Raw genomic sequence first — 19,283 nt, forward strand, 5'->3', positions numbered from 1 at the left:
TAGGCAGAGAGGTCCTTAGGGGCTCTTAGGGCAGGTGAGATGATGAGAGGCTGAAAGGGGGCAACAGAAATGCATGGGAAAGAGAGAGATTGGAAAGCCAGGAGGCCCAGGAACTGCTTCTTGATCAGGTGCGCAAGGCAAGGGAAAGTCAGCCCTCAAAAAAGACAGTGAGATTTTAACCTGGGTGCTTGGAGGGAAGTGATGGTGGCCACACACAGAGGGAAGTTGGGAGGAACACCACATTTGGGGGAGAGAGAATGATGGCTCATGTTTGCACAGGCCAGTGATGCCCAGGAGACTGCTGGAAAAGTGGGTCTGGAGATAAACTTGGCAGGGCGGTGGAGCTAGAGAAATCTTTACCCTTCTTCACCTGGGAGAGTCAGCAGGTCATGGCTGAAGGTGTGCATCCAGCATGAGAGTGTAGCGAGAGAAGAAGGGAGAGCTGGGGTCCCCAGTGTGAGGCTGTTGTCAGAGGCAGCAGAGGAAAATCACCATAGTGCGGTATGCTGTCCCACCCAGGATCGCCAGGCCTGGGGTTAGGAATCTCATCAAGAAGAGTTTGAAAGAGAATGCTGGAGAGAAAGTTTAACCTGTTAGCGTAAAATCAGTTGAAAACAAAGGTAGCCACCTTTGTCTTATCTTCATACTCTAGGCTTTTAATAATATTTTTTTCACATGCTTACAGAAAACTGCCTTTACTGGATATCTTGGACTAACTTTGTAAGTCTCTGAATAATCAAAGTCTACGAGGAGATAGCTAAGCTTCTTATCCTTCTTATGTTAAAGGTGAACATTTGCAGATTCCCCTTTGCTTTCTCCCTTCCTCCTCTCTCTTCCTCCTTCTTTCTCTCTTCTATTCTCCTTTCCTTTCTTCCTTCCTTGCATATTCTTGCTTTATTTTAGAGGGGCCTACTATGTGGGTGGTCATTGCTGACCTACAGGAGGAGCCACTCACCACAGTCAACAACAAAGGATGACAGTCTTTCTTTTCAATATTTATTTATATCCAATATTTATTGTCATTGCTGATTATGGAGGGATCTCTTCTGTGTTCTAATGCTGCAATATTTTGGGTCTTTCAGTGTCTGAAAATATATATTTGCATTATGACATCATTAACATTTTTATAACTTTCTACTTCTTTCTTTCTTTGTGCTGGTTTCTAGAGCCACTCATAAATCTCTCAGCAACTGCATCGTGTCCAGGGCTGGAGACTGGCCACTCCTGGCATTGTGATTAGAATCATTTAACACCCAGGATAGTGACTAATGTCTGGCAACGAAGGCTCTACTAGCTGTCCTGTGTCCTGGGACCCTGGGCACAGGCACACTAGAGGTGCCTTATCATTGTGTATCAGTACCATGAGAAAAAGTTAAGGACCAGGTGGATCCATGTGGGCACCATTGGGAAATGAGAGCCCTGTCCCCGTGACCAATGCCAGTACAACCTGTTAGCCTAAAATCAGTTTAAAACAAAGGTACTCACCTTTGTCTTATCTTCATACTCTAGGCTTTTAATAATATTTTTTTTCACATGTTTACAGAAAGCAGTCAACTGAGCTATTCGTGGAAAGGTTTGTGGGTTTGGTTAACGAGGTGGAGGAGTATTACATTTCAGCTGGAAACACATCCCTAGAATGCCAAAACATTTATTCCAAAGTCTGGTTTCCTGGTGCAATCGGAGGCATGGCAATAGTGTGTCTGTTCAGAGACTAGGGGCTGGGGCCAGCAAGGCATTTGATCCACATGTATCCCAGAAGGCTTTTATTGTTAAATTATATTCTTCAGGAAAAACCACTCATGTCACATTTTGTAAACTTGATATCCATACACTTTTGACTGGCATTCTATTTAGCCGTTAAGACTATGATTTACAGCAAGCCTGTTTTTCCTCTTGCTTAGGATGGCAGCAGAAAGCATGGGGCACTCTGTAGGCTCCAAAGCAAGGAGCACAGGGGCTGGAGTTTGCTTTCCCCAGTAGTGCTCTCTCTGGCTGTGCCACACTGCTCTCCACGAGCAGACAGCAGAGTATCCCCCACTCCCTACTGCCATTCATCCAGCGCTGTGCAGCAGCCCAGCTGCCGTGTCTGCCGGGAGGGGCTGCCAAGTGCCCTGCCTACTGGCTGCTTCCCGAATCCCTGCCATTCCACACACAAACACATCCACACACGCTCTCTGCCTCTCTCACACACAAGGCATTCGCACATGCGAGTACATTCCTTCCTTCCTTCTCACTACCTCGGCCCTCAACTTCTACAAGCCCATGGAACATTTCTGGAAAGACGCTCTTGATCCAGCAGGGTAGGATTGTTTTGATTTCTCTCTCTGTAGCTTTAGCATTTTGAGAAAGCAACTTACCTTTCTGGCCAATGTCTGTATCCTAGCAGGGAGATGAGGATTGCTGTTCTCCATGGGGGTATGCGTGTGTCTTCTTTTTCTTTCAGGACTTGTAGGAGTCTTTGTGCCATTTGTATACAATTTGATAGGTTCAGATTTTTTAAGAGCCCTATGAAGTGCTTTTGTATGTGTTTCAAAAAGGCATTTGAAAATTGAAAGTGTGATTTACAGATACTAAATCATCTGTAAAAATTTGCTTTGGAAAGTAATGATTGCTGGCCATAAAGAGAAATATCTGAGATTCATCTAAAGTGTTTTTAACCCTTTCTTTGCTTACAATCTATAGCTATTAATGCTAAACTCAATTTTGGCTTCATATTAAATCAGCTATACATGGTCCAAAATGTTCTGTTTTTGTAAGAATTAGATAAAATGTATACTTACTAGTATAAAATATTCAAAACTGTAACTATTAGTAAAGCAACGTTGGCATTTATATGTACCACGAACATTTTGTCAGATACTCTATCGGGTGTTTGGGATAGCAATTAAAGCTAAATATTAGTGGCTTCATCAGAGTCTATTAGGCTAGAACAAAGGAAGCTTATTAAAAAGTATAAACTATCCAAGATTATGGATGCATGACATACTTAACATATCTTTTGTCTCATTAATAGGTGTGTGTGTATGTATGCTTAGTTTTTAATTTCAGCTCAAAACTTTTTCCTATTTACCTTTCATCTGGATTTTTTATTCTGCGTATTCCTAGCCTAAGTGAACCGAGAAGGTCCAGTTGTAGAACTAAAGAACAGAAATGCAGAAATGCATTTTAAAATTTGTTGGTTAGACAGGCAATGTAATGTAATTGCCAAAGTTTTGGATAATGACCTGAGGTTATGTTTTGTATGAAAAGGTCACAATTCATATTCAGTTTCTGAAGTTTTGGTTGCATAACCTGTGGAAGGCATGAACACCCATGTGTGCCCTAACCGAAGGTTTTTCTGAATCATCGTTCACATGAGAATTCCTAATGGGAGCAAGTACAGTACTATGGTCCAACATAAACACACAAGTCGGACTGGGAGAACCTCAGAAGGTTGTGGCTGGAAGGGTCCACTTTGGGAGTATTTTGCAGATGAGGACCCTGAGGTCCCAGCAGCATTCTCCTGATGGCAAAATGCAGCTCTTTCTATACGTACACCTTAAATCTCCGCCCCCTTCACCCTCAGATGCCTCCTATCAGTCCCTGCAGCAGCTAAATATAGCTGTCTGTGGCTGGCTGCATATGCAACCGCACACCCCATTCTATCTGCCATATCTCAGTTACAGAGTAGTCCTCCCCAGGGTCATTTTATGTACACACTACATATTTCTAGCCAACAAGGAGAGTGAATCAAACAGAAGGAGAGACAAACAGAGATAGATTGGAGTCTGGCACGGGGCACATAAGGCAGCACATTAGAGAAAGCTGGCCCCTGGATTAGTTTTGCGCATTTATTTTAAGCGCAGTCTTCCCGGGGCCACCTTTAGGAGATCCTCGTGCGCCCCTGCCCTCCTGCAGTGAAATTCAGCCTCCATCCAGAAGCAACGACAAGTAAAGCAAAGTTCAGGGAAGCTGCTCTTTGGGATCGCTCCAAAACCGAGTTGTGCCTGGACTGATGTTTAAGCCAATGTCAGAGCAAGGCAACAGTCCCTGGCAGGCTTCCAGCACCTTTGTAATGCATATGAGCTCGAGAGACCAGTACTTAAAGTTGGAAGTCCGGGAGCCCGAGAGTTGGCGAGCGCGTTCGCCCCGGACTGCACTTGCTCGGGTCTGGCCGCCCGGCTCCACCGGACCGGCCGGCTCCCGGGACAGGGTCGGGGCCAGAGCTCGCATCGTGGCGGGACATGCGCTGCGCCGCCTCTAACCGCGGGCTGTGCTCTTTTTCCAGGTGGCCCGTCGGCTGCTGAGCCCTCTGCCGCGCGGGGAGACGGTGTGCGCCTTGCCCGCGGCCGCTGACCATGACTATGACCCTCCACTCCAAAGCGTCCGGAATGGCCATGCTGCACCAGATCCAAGGGAACGAGCTGGAGCCCCTGAACCGCCCGCAGCTCAAGATCCCCCTGGAGCGGCCCCTGGGCGAGGTGTACGTGGACAGCAGCAAGCCCGCCGTGTACAACTACCCCGAGGGCGCCGCGTACGAGTTCAACGCCGCGGCCGCCGCCTCCGCGCCAGTCTATGGCCAGTCCGGCCTCGCTTACGGCCCCGGGTCCGAGGCTCCTCCGTTCGGCGCCAACGGCCTGGGGGCTTTCCCCCCGCTCAGCGGCGTGTCTCCGAGCCCGCTGGTGCTGCTGCAAACGCCGCCGCAGCTCTCGCCGTTCCTGCAGCCCCACGGCCAGCAGGTGCCCTACTACCTGGAGAACGAGCCGAGCGGCTACGCCGTGCGGGAGGCCGGCCCTCCAGCGTTCTTCAGGTACCCGCGCCCGCGCCGCCTGCCGCGCCACGTCGGGGTGGCCGCCGCGCGCCCGGCCGGAGGGAGCCCGCGGGCCCGCGAGCGCGGGGGTCGCGCCGCCCGCAGCCCGCCGGAGGCCGCAGCCCGCGCGGTTGGGCACCCCGGCCAGCGCCGGCCGCTGGAGCCACGGGACGCGCGGCCCGAGGGCGCGCGCGGGGAGCCCGGGGTGGGCGCGCGGCCCAGCCCGGGGGGCTATTTGTGGAGCCCACGTCCGGAGAGTTAAGTTCTATCGCTTGGCAGCTTAAAAAAATGTTCTCCATCCCCCAAGCGTCAGTGCGAGAGGCAGATCTGAAAGCCCATGTGCTTCCCGACTAAACAAACGTTGGAAAACCGCACAAAGCAGCAGTTATTTGTGTGTGTGGGGGGGAACACCTCAAAGCAAATAAACGCGAGGCGCTTTGGGTCACTAGCAAAGGTCCCGTTTTTTGGTATTTAAAACTGGAGGTGATGGAGTTAGCAGAGCTCGGGAGGGTTTTGTTTACTATTATTTAAAAATTTTGTTTTTTAATGTGCTCGCAAAATTTCCCTCCATCTAGAGTTTCAGGTTGAAATTATGCAGGCTGTTAGCGTGATGATGACTTTTTGGGAAGCAATTCCTAGCACCCGCTTTCCGCTCCTCCCCATCCCACGTTCAGGGGCTGTAGGATTGAAGGGCCATACGGAGGAGAGCCATGCAGGAGTTGAATGGGTCTCACCGGGTTTCTGATTTCTGAGTTAACTGGTTCAGTCCGTGTTGGAGCATATTGCTGGCATGTGACTTCTGACAGCAGAAATTTTATAGGTGTCTCCTGAGGTCAGAACATGCCATATCAAAGCACGAGTGCTTTAAAATACCCCCTTACCTGCTTAGTTCCATGCCTGGCCCAGCAGTGTTGTGCGAGGTCAGCTGAGTTCTGCGCCTCCCAGGAGGTGGGAGAGCACTTTGTGGCTTAAGTGGCGAATGTTTTGTGTCCTCATTTAAATTTTTTTCTAATAGAAATTGTCTTTCTTCCTCTCCCTTTTCTCCCCTTTTCCCTTTGACAGTTTCTCCTTCCTCTTCCTGATGGGCCTGCAGAGGGCTTAGGTGGGCGTTTCTGGTGAACACCTGCAGGACAGGTATATCCTGGGTTGGGTTGGTAGGCTTCAGGGCGCCCGCATGCTGGGTGCTGAGTTAGGCACTTCCCAACTGTACCTGGTGTCTGGATTTGCCTCCTGCTCTTGCCCAGATCCTTCTGCCCTGCACACAGTGGACTGTTTTCTCTTCGGTGTTCCATTTCCAGAGATATTTTTAGCAGAAGAAACAGGACTAAGGTGTAGGTTAGCTGCAGGGGGTACTGAAGGGCAGATTCTTGGGGTATCCAAACGTGCTTCTTCGGCCCTCTTAGAGGAATTTAGAACATCTCACAGCTAAGCAGGTACAGGCTGAGTTATTACTTAAAAGACAAACAATGAACAAAACTTTAAAAAGTTGGCAACTTTCGAATTCATTTCACTTGTCTTAATTTAGGGTTAAAATGGAAAAAGTATTTCTACTGCCCATTTTTTTAAATGGAAGAACAAAATAAAGCGATTAAGTGTAATTCAAACAATATTTTAAACTCCTGGATATGGAGGAAGGCACTGGTATGATTTGAATTCCATAACCTTATGGTGGACTCCAGAAACTGTTTTTTTCCCATTTAATTTTCAGTTCTTTTATTGCAAATTAATGCCACTGAATTTCAATGGGCACTAATGAGACTGCTCCTTGGTGGATTATTTACTGCCTTGCTAATAATTACAAGGGAGCCTGGTCAATTAAAGAGGGGACTACATTTGATTCAAAATTGTTCATCATCCCAGTGGCAAGTAGTATCACTATGATATGCCCCATCTTAAACTTTTTGCATTAAATAATATTTAAATACTTTTAGCATACTAAAAAAATGACAAGGAACTTTTAAAAATAAAGTAAAAACCTTGCACAAATGGGATGCTGTGTGGAAATTCAGTTTTAGAATGATTTTTCCTGTGTGATTCATTTCATATAACATCCTTCCTCTTTCATTAGAATTCTGCCTCTTAATACCCAGGGAAGAAGAGAAGCATCCATGCAAGTGCTTCGTACAGACGACATATTATTTAATATTTTCCCCTCTCAGTTTTTCTATTTGAATAACTCTGGGTAAAAAGGAAAGAATTGACTAGATTCTTTTAGGAAACTTTAATTTTCTTAGGTAATTATCAAAAGTTTGGAAGCCGAAAGCAGTGGTTTCAAACTGCTTATCATGACCCAGAGGATCATGAAATCAGTTTAGTGAGTCTAAAATATTTTTTTAAAAAGACTAAAACAGAAAAGAATATAATAGAAAATAATAAGAGTGCATGGTATTTAGTAAGGGTAAATTTTATTTCCTGAAAATTTGTTTTAATTATACTTGGTTGTGTGTGCTGATTGTAAAGTAAAATGTATTTCTGACAGTGCGTTGAGGTCAAAAAGTTTGAAAACTACTAGCATAAAATGTTATATGTTAAGTAGAAAACAAAGAAATTCAGGCAAGTGGCTGGTGATTTTATTTATACAAACCAAAAAGCTATTTCTAATGTCTTTTATTTTATTTTTCTCTTATAAATTTGGCTGATGTCTTTTGGTCAGTTAGATTAAGCTTTATTATTTCTGATTCTTAACTTTTTCATATATAGAATGGGACTATCATATGCGTTGTTCACCTGAATGTCCCACTGGGATGTTCAGACAATTTGTGTAAAGTTCCCATCATTTTAGCATTAAGATACTACAGTTACTTTCTTCTCTTGGCCACAATATGCAGCCACACCTATGTATGAAGACATGATAGAAACAATTGCTCTGGGCATATAATAATGTGAGAAAGATTGTCACATGTCCCAACAAATTGTTATTAACAGGTAATAAATTTGTTGGTAGGCAAGCTGTGATTTTGCAAGATGTGTCTTACCTAAAATTTCATGATGAAGGAAACTGGGAGTCATCTTATCCTGGGTTCCTTTTCAAAATTCAAACAACTTAGCAACTTTGAATAAAACTAAAGATGAAACTTAATTATATCTACCATCGTTTTTAAAATTCAAATTAAGTATTTAATGCTGCACACTTATTTCAGTTTTGTTACTCAGTATTCTTAAAAGCTAAACATCACTCCAAAAAAACTCTACAAATGTGCAAACCTTTTGCATCAAAGTCAGTGCCCTGGTAATCTGTATACTGGTTGTCTGCACATTCAGGATGATGAGTTTGTCCACTGGTGATCATTTAAAACTATTTCTCAACTTTGAACAGAGGCTGACATCCAAAGAGAGATTTAAGTGGCTAATTTTCAAGTTTCCTATAATTCTTTCATTGTACTTAGGTAATATTTCAGCCCTTTTTCTTTCTGTTCTTACTTTTTTCATTAATTTAAATTGTTCCTGATTACCTGACGCTTTGCGCTGGGCTAAGAATAGTCCACAGAGCCACATATTGCCTCGTGAATGAGTGTATTTTCAGATGAAAAAGGTATCACATCTTCAATCTCCATTTCATTTTCACCTACTCCATGTGGCTTGTTCCTGTTTGGTAGAAAGCTCCTGAAGGCTAATTGCCACTTATTCTAATCTTCTTTCTCACACTCGGTTAATTTGGATCCCTGGCTATAGTTGTTTGTTGTTTACTTTTGTGAATATACTTAGGTTATAACATTTGTAATTTGGGAAAATTGAGGTTGAGGATTTCGGTTTCTTAGAGTTTTAAGGATATTAAAGACAGGGCAAGAAATTGCCAATGGCAGGAATGGTAGATAATCAGGAAAAACCATAAAAGGTGCCAGGCTTCCCGTTAATGATGAAACAATAGTAATTTCGTCAAACGAGATTGTATACATGAAAGTAGTATATGAGCTATACAAACATTAGATATTTTTGTTATTTTATCTACATGTTAATATTTGTTTTGGTGTTTTCATAAGCTAAAAAACAGTAGGGAAGAACAGATTTAGGTGGTCAGGAGTTTCACTATAAAGATAAAATGACGATAACATGAAATCTTTTTCTGCGAAAGCCAAACTTAAGTAAAATCTGTATCACCATCCGTAGTATTTGTTTACAGCCTGGGTTATCAGGTTATCATAAAAAAAATTTGTTTTACAGATACATTTTAAAAATGTCAAAACCCTGATAATGTGAAAACAATTTTACATAAGAAAACATATGGATTTTAATTACATTTAATTATAATTATATATTCAATTATATTTTTCTAAAATCTATGCTCAGCATGAAATTAATACATCTAACTCCTCCCTGTGACTTCATTATTATTTTTAATGTAACTTTAGAAGAACCCAGGAGAGTGAGCCGCATGCCGAGTGCGTTCCTTTCTCTTCCAGGCTAATTCGAATGGAGAAGAGCAAAGGAGTCTTTGAGTTTCATTCTAAGTCTCAATTTACTTACTAGGAAAGGAAAACACAGAGTGGCTGCAGTTGTTTAGAACCAAAATGCATATACCAAATGCTATATAAGTCCAAAAAAAATACAGCCACACTTGAACACAAACCAACCAAAGTGAAAGTGTAAGGGATTTGATAGAAAGGAATCAGTTCACCAAATTCATTGAGTAGCTTTGTATTTTAAACTCTGCCAATAAATTGATAGATAATGTCATTTTTTTAAAAAAGTATGTATGAGCTGTCCCCTGCTCCTTCCCTAAACATCCTCACATTGTCCTCTGAAATCTGAAGACTTAGTGGAGTAGGGGTTAAGGGAAGTACCTTTATGATATTCTTGACCCTATGAGGGAAGAAACCATAGTTGCTGAGTTCTGTACCTTGTGGAATATTATTAGGAATAATGAGGAAAGTTTTGTATTAATCAGAAATGTTTTAAATTATGTATATATTTTTAGACCCTATTAAAAATACAAAAGACAGAAAGACAACTATTTTGCTCCCAAAGGACAAAATTTATGCAGTTTAATAATGTAATAATTTCAAGAAACTTAGTCAAATAAGAAAGGGCATGGGTTTCTTACAACCCACTTGTATGTGATGTGGTGGTGTGGTAGTGCTGGCGGTAATCCGTGATGATGATGATGATGATGACAATGGTGATGAATGTTGATCTCAGTTTGGGTAGGTAATATTTCTGTATGGATGCCTTATTATACCTGGAGATGTTTATCCTATACAGAAATCAAAATCTTTTAATCCACTTGGCTTTTTTGGGTGTAGTTATAATTTAATAGTCTGAAAATGTCAATAATGATATTACTAATAATTTTAATACCATAAACCTATTAAGCACCTATAATTGCTACACAGAAAATAAAAAGAAACCCCAGAATCCCAAACAAGACTCAATTTTTTTTTGTTTCTCTTCTGAACTTTTTAGAAGAATAAATTAGTTTGTTCCCGTAACATCTACTTTAATTAAATGTATCAGCTTTAATAAGATAGTAAACTTTTTTTTTTCTGTCATTTTCTACTTTCTAGACTTTCTATGTCTCACACTTGGGAAAACTGTAGGCATTCACTTACAGTTAATAAAGTTAGTAAAGTAATGCTCAGGACCAGGCATTTCCAAATGAACCCTCGAAAAGCTCGGATGGGTTTTTTTTGAGTTTCCCAAATACTGTTAAACCCAAGGGGAGCGAAGGGCCTCGGCAGTTTACTGTTCAGATTCTCACCTCCTGCTCAGAAGCTACAGAACTGTCCAGCCCTAAGGGCCGCCTTCCTTGATTACACTCCTGTCCTGCATCCTCCCGTCCTGGGCTCATTCTGCCTGTTCCCAAACAGTGACAGGTTTAGGGTCCTCGACAGCTGACATGCACATGCCTGGCACTCCTTCCTGGGAAGTTTGGTTTCTTGACTCATTTTACAGCTTGGGATTTCTTCTAAGGCCCTGAAAGCAGAAAACAATTTTCTCTTTTAGTTTCCTGCAACTAAATGATGTTAGAAATAGTCATTTTTGCGTTGGCATACTTCTTTCCACTGCAGATCTTTTTTATTTTGAGTCCATTCTCATACTTTCTTGTTTCCTTAGCTTTATTTTCTAATAAATAGAAGCTTTGAACTCCCTTTAAGCAGTTTTTGGCCCCTTTGTCCCTATCAAGATTTCTTTTTTATTTTCTGTTTTAGTTGTTCCATCTGTGTGTTCTTAGATTTTTCCTTCCACCTTTTCTGGTTTATTTCTTTATTGACTGGTTTCATCTGTTATTTTAATGAAATTTGGAACAGAGCTCAAAAGAGTTCCTACCTACCATGGGAAAGCCAGTGTAAGAATATGCTGCAGTAACTCAGAGTGGCATTAACTGGATTAAAAGCCTAAAAATTGATATTTTTTTTTCTTGTCTCTAAGGATAGAACTTAAAATCCAGAAGAAATTTTCACTTAATAGAATTGCCTTCTAAGTTCATTCATTCATTCATTTGGCTGCCTCATTCCAAAATGAGAAGCTCATTGAGGGACTAGATTATATAAAATATGGTTGTGTATTCCCGGCAGTTCATGTAACAGTGTTGTATATAGCAGCTGGGAAATCTTATGGCATGAAGGGGTGAGATTCTAATGCCTGAATCGTCTGCATGTGTCTCTGGTATGGGGATAACTAAAAGCACAGCCTCGGCTATCATCTCCCGGTGGACCCAATTTCAGAAGTTCTAAAACCATATGAACTTGCACAAGGCATTTTTGCCAACTGTAATTTAATCAACAAAAATGCTTATTTTTGCACAGTTCTTGGTGCATTCATGATTCATTTTACTTGTGTCATCCAGCTATTTTAAAATGATGGTTTTGGGGGGAAGAGGTAAAACTTTCATAATGCAACAACGTCAGAAACATAATTGGTTTTAAAGGTCCTTTATGGTGACTTTGACTTCTTTTCTGGAAGACCTTACAAATGGTTATATTTATTTCTGCTGGAATGTTTCAAGCAATTTAGAGTGAAAGGATGTACATTCCAATTTGAGTATGAGAGAGAATTTAGTTACACGGATAAGTTATTTGCTTTAATTATAGGAAAAAAAAATTGTGGGACCTTTGGATGCCTCTTTGATTTCTCAGAGGAGGAATCTTTGTGCACTGGTCCAAGCAGACATCATGACTTCTTTGTCACTGTATTCCTCTCAGCCCTTAGCAAAGAGCGTGGCACGTGAGAGCCCTGAGAAGCTGTTGGTTGAAAGGGTGATGGGCAGGAAGCAATGTGACATGGTTCGTGCCTCTCTCTTGGTTGGGAGAAGGTTGATTTAGGAAGGACATCTTTAGATGTCATTGGAAGAATGTGGGATTTTTGTGGATCGCCTTCCCTTAGGAATAAAAGTAGAAGGAAGGCCTCTGCAGGACATTCCAAGTACGGTCAGCTCTCATTCACAGACTCTGTGTTTGCAAATTTGCCTATTTGTTAAAATTTATTTGTAACCCCCACATTGATACTTGAGGTGCTTTCTCCATCCTTTGCAGAAATGTACAGAATGGCAAAAAATTTGAGTGGTCCGACGTGCATTTACCCAGCTGAGGTTGAATAGGTGATGGTCTGCATTGTTGTTTCAGTTCTCCTACTGTAAACAAGTGTCCTCTTTACAGTCTATTTAGTGCCATGTTTTTTGCATTTTTATACTTTTTAATGGTGATTTTGATGTTTAAAATGGCCCCAACATTGTGCTGAAGTGCTTCTAAGTGCAACAAGGTGGATGTGTCTTAGCAGAGAAAATACCTGTTGGATAAGCGTCGTTCAGGCATGAGTTACAGTGCTTTGGCTGTGAGTTCACTGTTAATGAATCAACAGTATATGTTAAATAAAGTGCTTTTAAACAGAAACACATGAGAAACAAGGTTATGTACTGAAAAGTTAACAAAAATGCGGTCACCAAAGGCTCCCAAGAACCTATACCCTATTTTCTCCTCGATGGAATGGTCCAGTATTTGCTAATTCAGTGTTCGAGGTGACTTTATAGCCCACAACTACCATGAATCATCAGAATTAACTCTTTCATACAGTAATTAAAGCACAGGTTTTGGAGCTGGGCAGCTGATGTTTCCATCCTGGTTTGAGGTCTGTGTAGTTGTAATCCCTGGCAAGTTGTTCTGCTGTGTGTCTCAGTTTACTCATCTGTAAAATGCCAATCAGAATAGGACCTACATCTTTTGGATGGTGTGAGGATTAAACAATTGTGTCGATGCCTAGGGGTTAAAACATGCCCAGCACATAGCAAGCCATTATTTTTTATTACTTCTCCAGAAGGGAACTGAGAACCGTACACCGAGGAAGGTGAATATGGGAGCTCACTGTGAGTCTGGAACGTTCGTTATTTCCCTGTATTTGTTTATTTTTGCCTTCAAGGAACCAACTTTAATACCCTGTTATGCTTAGAAGTTAAACTTTTCCAATCAAAAGGAAGCAGGAAGGTAGTATTTCTTGAAATACTTAATACATGTCAGCTCCTATGTCGAAAAAACAAAACTACTGTTAAAAAAACTTCAAATAAGTAAAAAATCAACAATCAATAAAGAGCGAGGGGCATTAAGTGTTGTGGACTGAAACAATCCCAGAGAGGGAAGTAGTTGAAGCTGAGGTGAGCAGTTCACCAAGAAGCTGTGGTGTGCAGAGGACAAGGAGGGAATTTCTATGTGATTTGGAAAAAAAAGAGACCTGGGGAAGGAAGAGGGATGGAAGCTCTCGCTTAGGGGTGTGTTTTCAACCCTGGCCACGTGTTCAAATCAAGGATGATTTCAGAATCACTCAGATGATTAAAAAACTACTGAGACCTGGGCCACATCCTAGCAGTTCTGATCATCGCTCTGGGATTGAAGCTGGAATAAGCACTTTAGAAAAACAAAAACAACAAACAACTCCTCAGGGCTTTTCTCCTGTGTAGTCTACCGATGTGTGGTTTCCCAGCATGTCTCTGAGTGTTATCTCATTACTCTTCCTGCAACTTTAGGGGGGCGGTATTTCTATTTCAGTTTCAAGGTGCAGACGTGGAAGTAGGAGAGCCCTGTGGTGTGCCCAGGGTTTGGCCGTGTTCTGACCCCATGGAGCAATACTCAATCCCAGGTCTGCCTCACGCCCAAGTCCTCATTTCCTTGGGCCTCTTGGATTCCAGAAGCAGAGGGTAAAAGCATTGCTGAGGGGAAAGGTGACAATAGCACTAATTTCTCCTCCTCAGCTTTCTCAAATAAGATTTGAGAGAGGCAGTTGCATTTGATATTGACCAAGTATGAAGAAGGCAGGTTGAAGAAGAACATAAGGGTGAAGATTTTTGCCATAGGGTATGCAGATAAAATTAGGAAGCAACCTAAAACATGGACACAAACACACACCTGTGCCAATTAGCCTGCATCATTAGATTTTTAAATGTTTAGATAATTGAAGGTAATTTAAGCCCCCCACACCCTCCCCAATAGGGTTCTTTTTCATTCAGGTTATTCAGAGAGTTGACACACACCAGACTGTCACTGGTAGACATAACCTCTAGCATTGCTGATACAACTGTAAAGTCCTAAATATCAGTACAATTGGTTGATTGCACAAAATTTCCAGTTCCACGTTTGGAAAGTTCCATAAGTTTGAATCCTTGAACCGGTCTTGAATGTGGAGGAGGACTCAGTTTAAAGTTCTGCTCACGTACTCCCTTCTGTCATGATGTGTTTGCAGAATTCTTTCCACGATCAGAGTGCTAGTTTTAATGTTTTCGCCCTCCAGTTTTGCACTTTAAAAGACTAACTTATAGTCGATATATGACATGGGCAATCAGGCTTTCCAGCTTGGCACGTAAGCCCAGGGCTGGGTCTGATAGTTGCTCTATCCTCCAGCCCACTCCTTCCTCATGTGACTCTGCCCAGAATAAGCAGCTGAAAGCTAATCTTTGAGATCTTAGAAATGCATATAAATGCAACTCTTTGGGTGAGAAGTGAGAATGGGTCTCCTCTAGTACCCACACTACTTGACTAGCAGGTTCTGAGCTCCACACAATGAGGAACGATCAGCTCCCTGGCCCAGGGCTCTCTGGTTCTTTGTTCTTTGTTTTTGATACTCAGCAATTATGATTGATGAAACCAAAGTTGCTTTACTATGAGTGCAACCCTCTTCTAAGAAGTCAGTCTGTGACATTATGGAATGGCTAGCAAAAGTTATCAAGTAACTGGTAGAAGCATTCTGTTTCTAGAGTTTTTATATTGCACAGCTATAGTTGAGAAAAGTACAATGCTGGTCATTTTCTAGTACATCTCAAAAACCAGATGAGAAGTTTCTTCTCAAATGTTTCTCATGTCATTATCTCCTTTTGGTTTTACAGCTTTTGAGCTTTCAAACTCTAATTCATATTTCTGTTTACTATTAAATACTGGAGTGTACTACCCAAAATACATACATCTACCTGCCTCTGCTTAAAAGCCCTCAGTCTAGTCACAGAACACATGCATGTTCCTTGATGTGGCATTCAAACCCTTGCGATTTGATTCCAATCCATCTCCTACTATCGCTCCAAGAAGCTCTTGTTCAAAGTCACATTTAAATAGCATTTTCTTACTTCTGTTCTTCATGGTCATCTACATCAGTACCATGTACCTTTTGTCCTTCTTGTCCCGTCTTTGTTAGGCCAGTTCTTCCCAGAAGTCAAGGCTCTGCTCAAATGCTACCTTTACCAGGTGAGTTTTCCACCTGGCATTCCTTCTGGGTATGTCATGCACATATAGCATCTTTTCTGGTACCTTTTTTGTAATTACCATAGCATTCCTTTCATTTTAGTTGTAAATGGATTTAGCTCCCTTGTTTAATAGATTTTGTTAATGTTATAGATTACATTAGAATAGTTCAATAGATTTTTATTGATGTTATTAATTCATTTGTTATATTCACTCATGCAGAAGCTTTATTGGATGTTGGTCATGTACTGGCTTCTGTGATAGGTAAAGAGATTGGAAACATCTGTCATCAAGGAATTTGTAGTCTAGTGAGGGAGATGAGTATATATAGACAATTGAAAAACAGTGGAATAAGAATTATGGTAGAGAAGACAGCTAGGAGGATTGAGGAGAAGCACTTAACCACATGGAGGGTCCCAGTCCATCGATGTAGAGGTCAAAAACCTTTGATGGAATAAGTGACACTTTCCACTGAGTTTTTAAGAATGAGGAGTTAGCCAGGCAAAAAGGGTAGGTGAGGTTGTGAAGAGGAGCTGAGTCTTGTTTACCTTGGTACTCCCTGCAGTCTCAGCCCAGGTCCTTGGACAGAATAAATGCTTAATAACTTATAGAGCTGCATTGTTGAATGAACAAAATAAGTGTAAATTGTTAAGAACCAGAGAAATGATCTTAAGAATACCGCCAGCTGGTGTTTTTGAGCATAGTGCACCAAGCATGTTGCTGAAAACCTTAATGATCTTTGTTTAATCCCCACACCAACCTTACGAGGCTGGTACTACTATTATTCTTATTTTATGGATGCAGACACTAAGACTGAGACAGAAGAAGTGATTTGCCCAAGGTCACACAACCAATAATGGCGGATTCTAAATCTAGAAATTAGACTCTGGAGCGTAAGCTTTTAACCAACTATATTATGAAGAAAACTTGACAATGTCTTCTGTCACTGATCAATTTACTTGGCAGTTGGTTTGTTAATTCCTTGTAATGTCTTTATTTTAGTTGTGACAATGCTTTAATCTTAGTCTATGTCCCGAGGCTGCTGCTTTTAGTTTTATGGGAAGCGGCTCTTTTTATGATGCTTTCTAAAAGCATGTTTAAACAATTTTCTATTAAGTAGGGGGATGTTTTCCCTTCTAATATCAGGAGTCATTAAATAAAATGCTACAAAGACTTGCTGATAGCAACCTTATGAATTTCTTTGCATGACCAACTTATCTGAGAATTTAAAATTTGGATAGAATTATGGTGTTTATTTGGTCCAGTCCTCTCTTTGCACAGATAAAATCATAAAATCACAGTTATTTTCATCTAGGAGGAGCCTTAGATATGATATGTCCCTACCTCTTTATTTTCCAGGTGAAGAAATCAAAGTCCAGAGAGGTGAAGGGACTTACCCAAGGTTTCTCTGCTCCTGGAGGCAAAGCCAAGACTAGAACCTCTGTGTCTGACTCCCACCTCACACCTAACAGATGGGGGCGCAGCCCACCCCTCTTCACTGAGGGCATAGAGACCATGCCGTATTGGTTGCTATAGTTCTAGCATTTAGTGCGGAAGCTCAAGCAAAGGGCAATTAGATAATGCCTAATTCTGGTCACTGCAAAATTATTATGATGATGGCTAAAAGCAAATGCCCTAGCCATGCCTGTTTAGATAGGACATCTGTTTAATTGGTAAATGGTTTACGTGAGAATTTTTAACCTCTATTTACAACGTAAATTTTGGTTCTCTAGTGGGAACTTATTTCCTATACTCCCATTTAGATTATTTCCTCTCAGTTATAATAACTATATCTTGTTTACTTTGGGATTTCCTTTCTTGTTTTTCTTTTTTCTGTTTCCAGGCTAAAAGGTTAGGAATTACCTTGCCAGATTTCCTTGGAGATTTATTCTGACTCCTTTCAGATTTCTATAGCAATTGGGTGCTATTTTTATTCCACTATTACCAGTGTGAAAATGGAACTTGCATTATTTCATCATAGATCTTTCACTTTAGTATTGGCAAAATTAAAATATTCGATCTGTGCTTGATCTAGCAGCCAGGTTACAATTAAAATTTTTAGTTACATGGTCCCTGTGTTGAAAAACACTTGTCTTCTCTGAGACTAATTACTAAACCTGATGTGGTTATTAACTGTTTACTATTAAATTTTTCCCCTTGTAGTTTAATATTGTTCCAGGAAATGAAATGTAAGTTTAATAAGAATGGCAACTGATGGAACCATGTGTCGGAAGTATAATTAATGTTCCTGATAAGTGTGTTAAAGAAGGACATGTCTGATGGGTTATAACTGTACTAAACCAAGATGGTTGGACACAACTTATTCTGTAGAGATTTATATTTATCAGTATAGAATTCATAATTACACAAAACTATAATATTTTTTCACTTTTGGTTTTTTTTTTTTTTTACTTTCTTCACTTATAAAGTCTTTTTTTTTTTTTTTATTTCAGCAAATTATGGGTGTACAGATGTTTAGGTTACGTGTGTTGCCCTTGGTTCCCCCTTTTTTAATGAGTTAAAGAACTGTTAGAATTGTCAACATTTGAAAAGAAGGTAGAAATAATCTTACAATTCACATTGCTATAAAGAGAGCATGTAGGAATTAAATATGATCTTAATAATATTTTACGACTTTTATACGTATAAAAGAAAAAAAACATCTGAGGTAGTTAGTATGGACTTCTTGAAGTTGGCCTTTACATTTCTTTTTCCCTTCTGTGAAAAATTGAAGACCAGATGTATCTTCATCTGTTTTTGAAAGTATTCTCAATATTCTCTCAGCAAAATGACTTCCCCTAAGGAGCTGAAAACAAAACTACCCTCATGATATTTTTAGAGGCCTTTGCCCAACATCCTGCATTCTGGTGGTTCCTTGGAGACAGGTGATGCTACACACAGGAAGATTAGGTCAATGGCAACTTTTTCCACATCCATATTTCTCCTCAGAAGATGATCATTTTAATCTTCTCAAAGTCTAGGCTAAAACTTTCTAATTGGAGCTACATGAGGAGAGCAGCAGCAGGTGGAGATTAAGTGAGAAAGATAAATTAAAGCCACAAACCTGATAGTGCTGTGTCAGAGAGCTCTTACCAGTGAGGAAGTTTCTCTTAGGGTGACTTAAGCTATGTAAAGTGGGAAGGTACATTCATTTTTTTTTTTTAACTCCTGGGTAATATTAGTAAATAGGTGAATATTAATTTCCTGTGATATCTCACTGGTCCAAGAGTTAGTGAACCTTCAAAATTGCCTAATTATGTCCAAAGCGAGAGACTTTTGTCTCTTGATGAGAAAAGCACGGTTAAGCATGTGATGGTTAACCTTTCCTATTGTCCTGAACTCCAGTCTGTAATCGTGACCAGACTTAATGCACCTCTGTTGCCTTCTCTTAAAAGGATCATATTTAAGCTTGCCAGATAAAATATAGGGTGCTCAGGTTAATTGGAATTTCAGATCAATAGCAAATAAATTTTTCGCGTGTCCCATGTGATAGTATATTAAAATATTACTTGTTGTTTATGTGAAACTCAGATTTAACTAGGTATATTGTATTTTTATTGGTTAAATCTGGCAGCCATAGCCATGTCAACTCTCTGTTTAATGTGTTTAGTTTTTGAAGCTCAAAGGATATGTTACAGTACCCATACTAGCCTGCCTGTCTCTGCCAGGAAAGGACACATGCTGATGTAGAATTTGCTCACTTATTTTTGTCATTATTGTTGATTATGATAGAGCTGTGGTCCCCAGCCTCCGGGCTGCTGATCAGTTCTGGTCCGGGGCCTGTTAGGAATTGGGCTGCACAGCAGGAGGTGAGCAGTGGGCTAGCGAGCGAAGCTTCATCT

The 19,283-nt window shown here is 40.8% G+C and overlaps 1 protein-coding gene across 2 annotated transcripts in view; it reads left to right on the forward strand.

Annotated features, from left to right (window-relative positions):
• Nucleotides 1-917: 917 nt before the first annotated feature.
• The window catches only part of ESR1 (estrogen receptor 1), a 275,328-nt gene continuing 256,962 nt past the window's right edge, over nt 918-19,283 (forward strand). Inside the window, exons 1-2 of one of the 2 annotated variants that reach the window (XM_012646801.1) lie at nt 918-2,300; nt 4,268-4,789. In XM_012646801.1, the coding sequence (XP_012502255.1) occupies nt 4,338-4,789 (452 nt within the window). In that variant the 5' untranslated portion in view covers nt 918-2,300; nt 4,268-4,337. Of the gene's footprint in view, nt 2,301-4,002; nt 4,790-19,283 lie in introns of those variants that run through there. The other variant, XM_012646799.1, reaches the window with a different exon arrangement.

This window comes from Propithecus coquereli, unplaced genomic scaffold (genome assembly GCF_000956105.1).
Source record: "Propithecus coquereli isolate 6110/MARCELLA unplaced genomic scaffold, Pcoq_1.0 Scaffold25, whole genome shotgun sequence".
Taxonomy (NCBI): domain Eukaryota; kingdom Metazoa; phylum Chordata; class Mammalia; order Primates; family Indriidae; genus Propithecus; species Propithecus coquereli.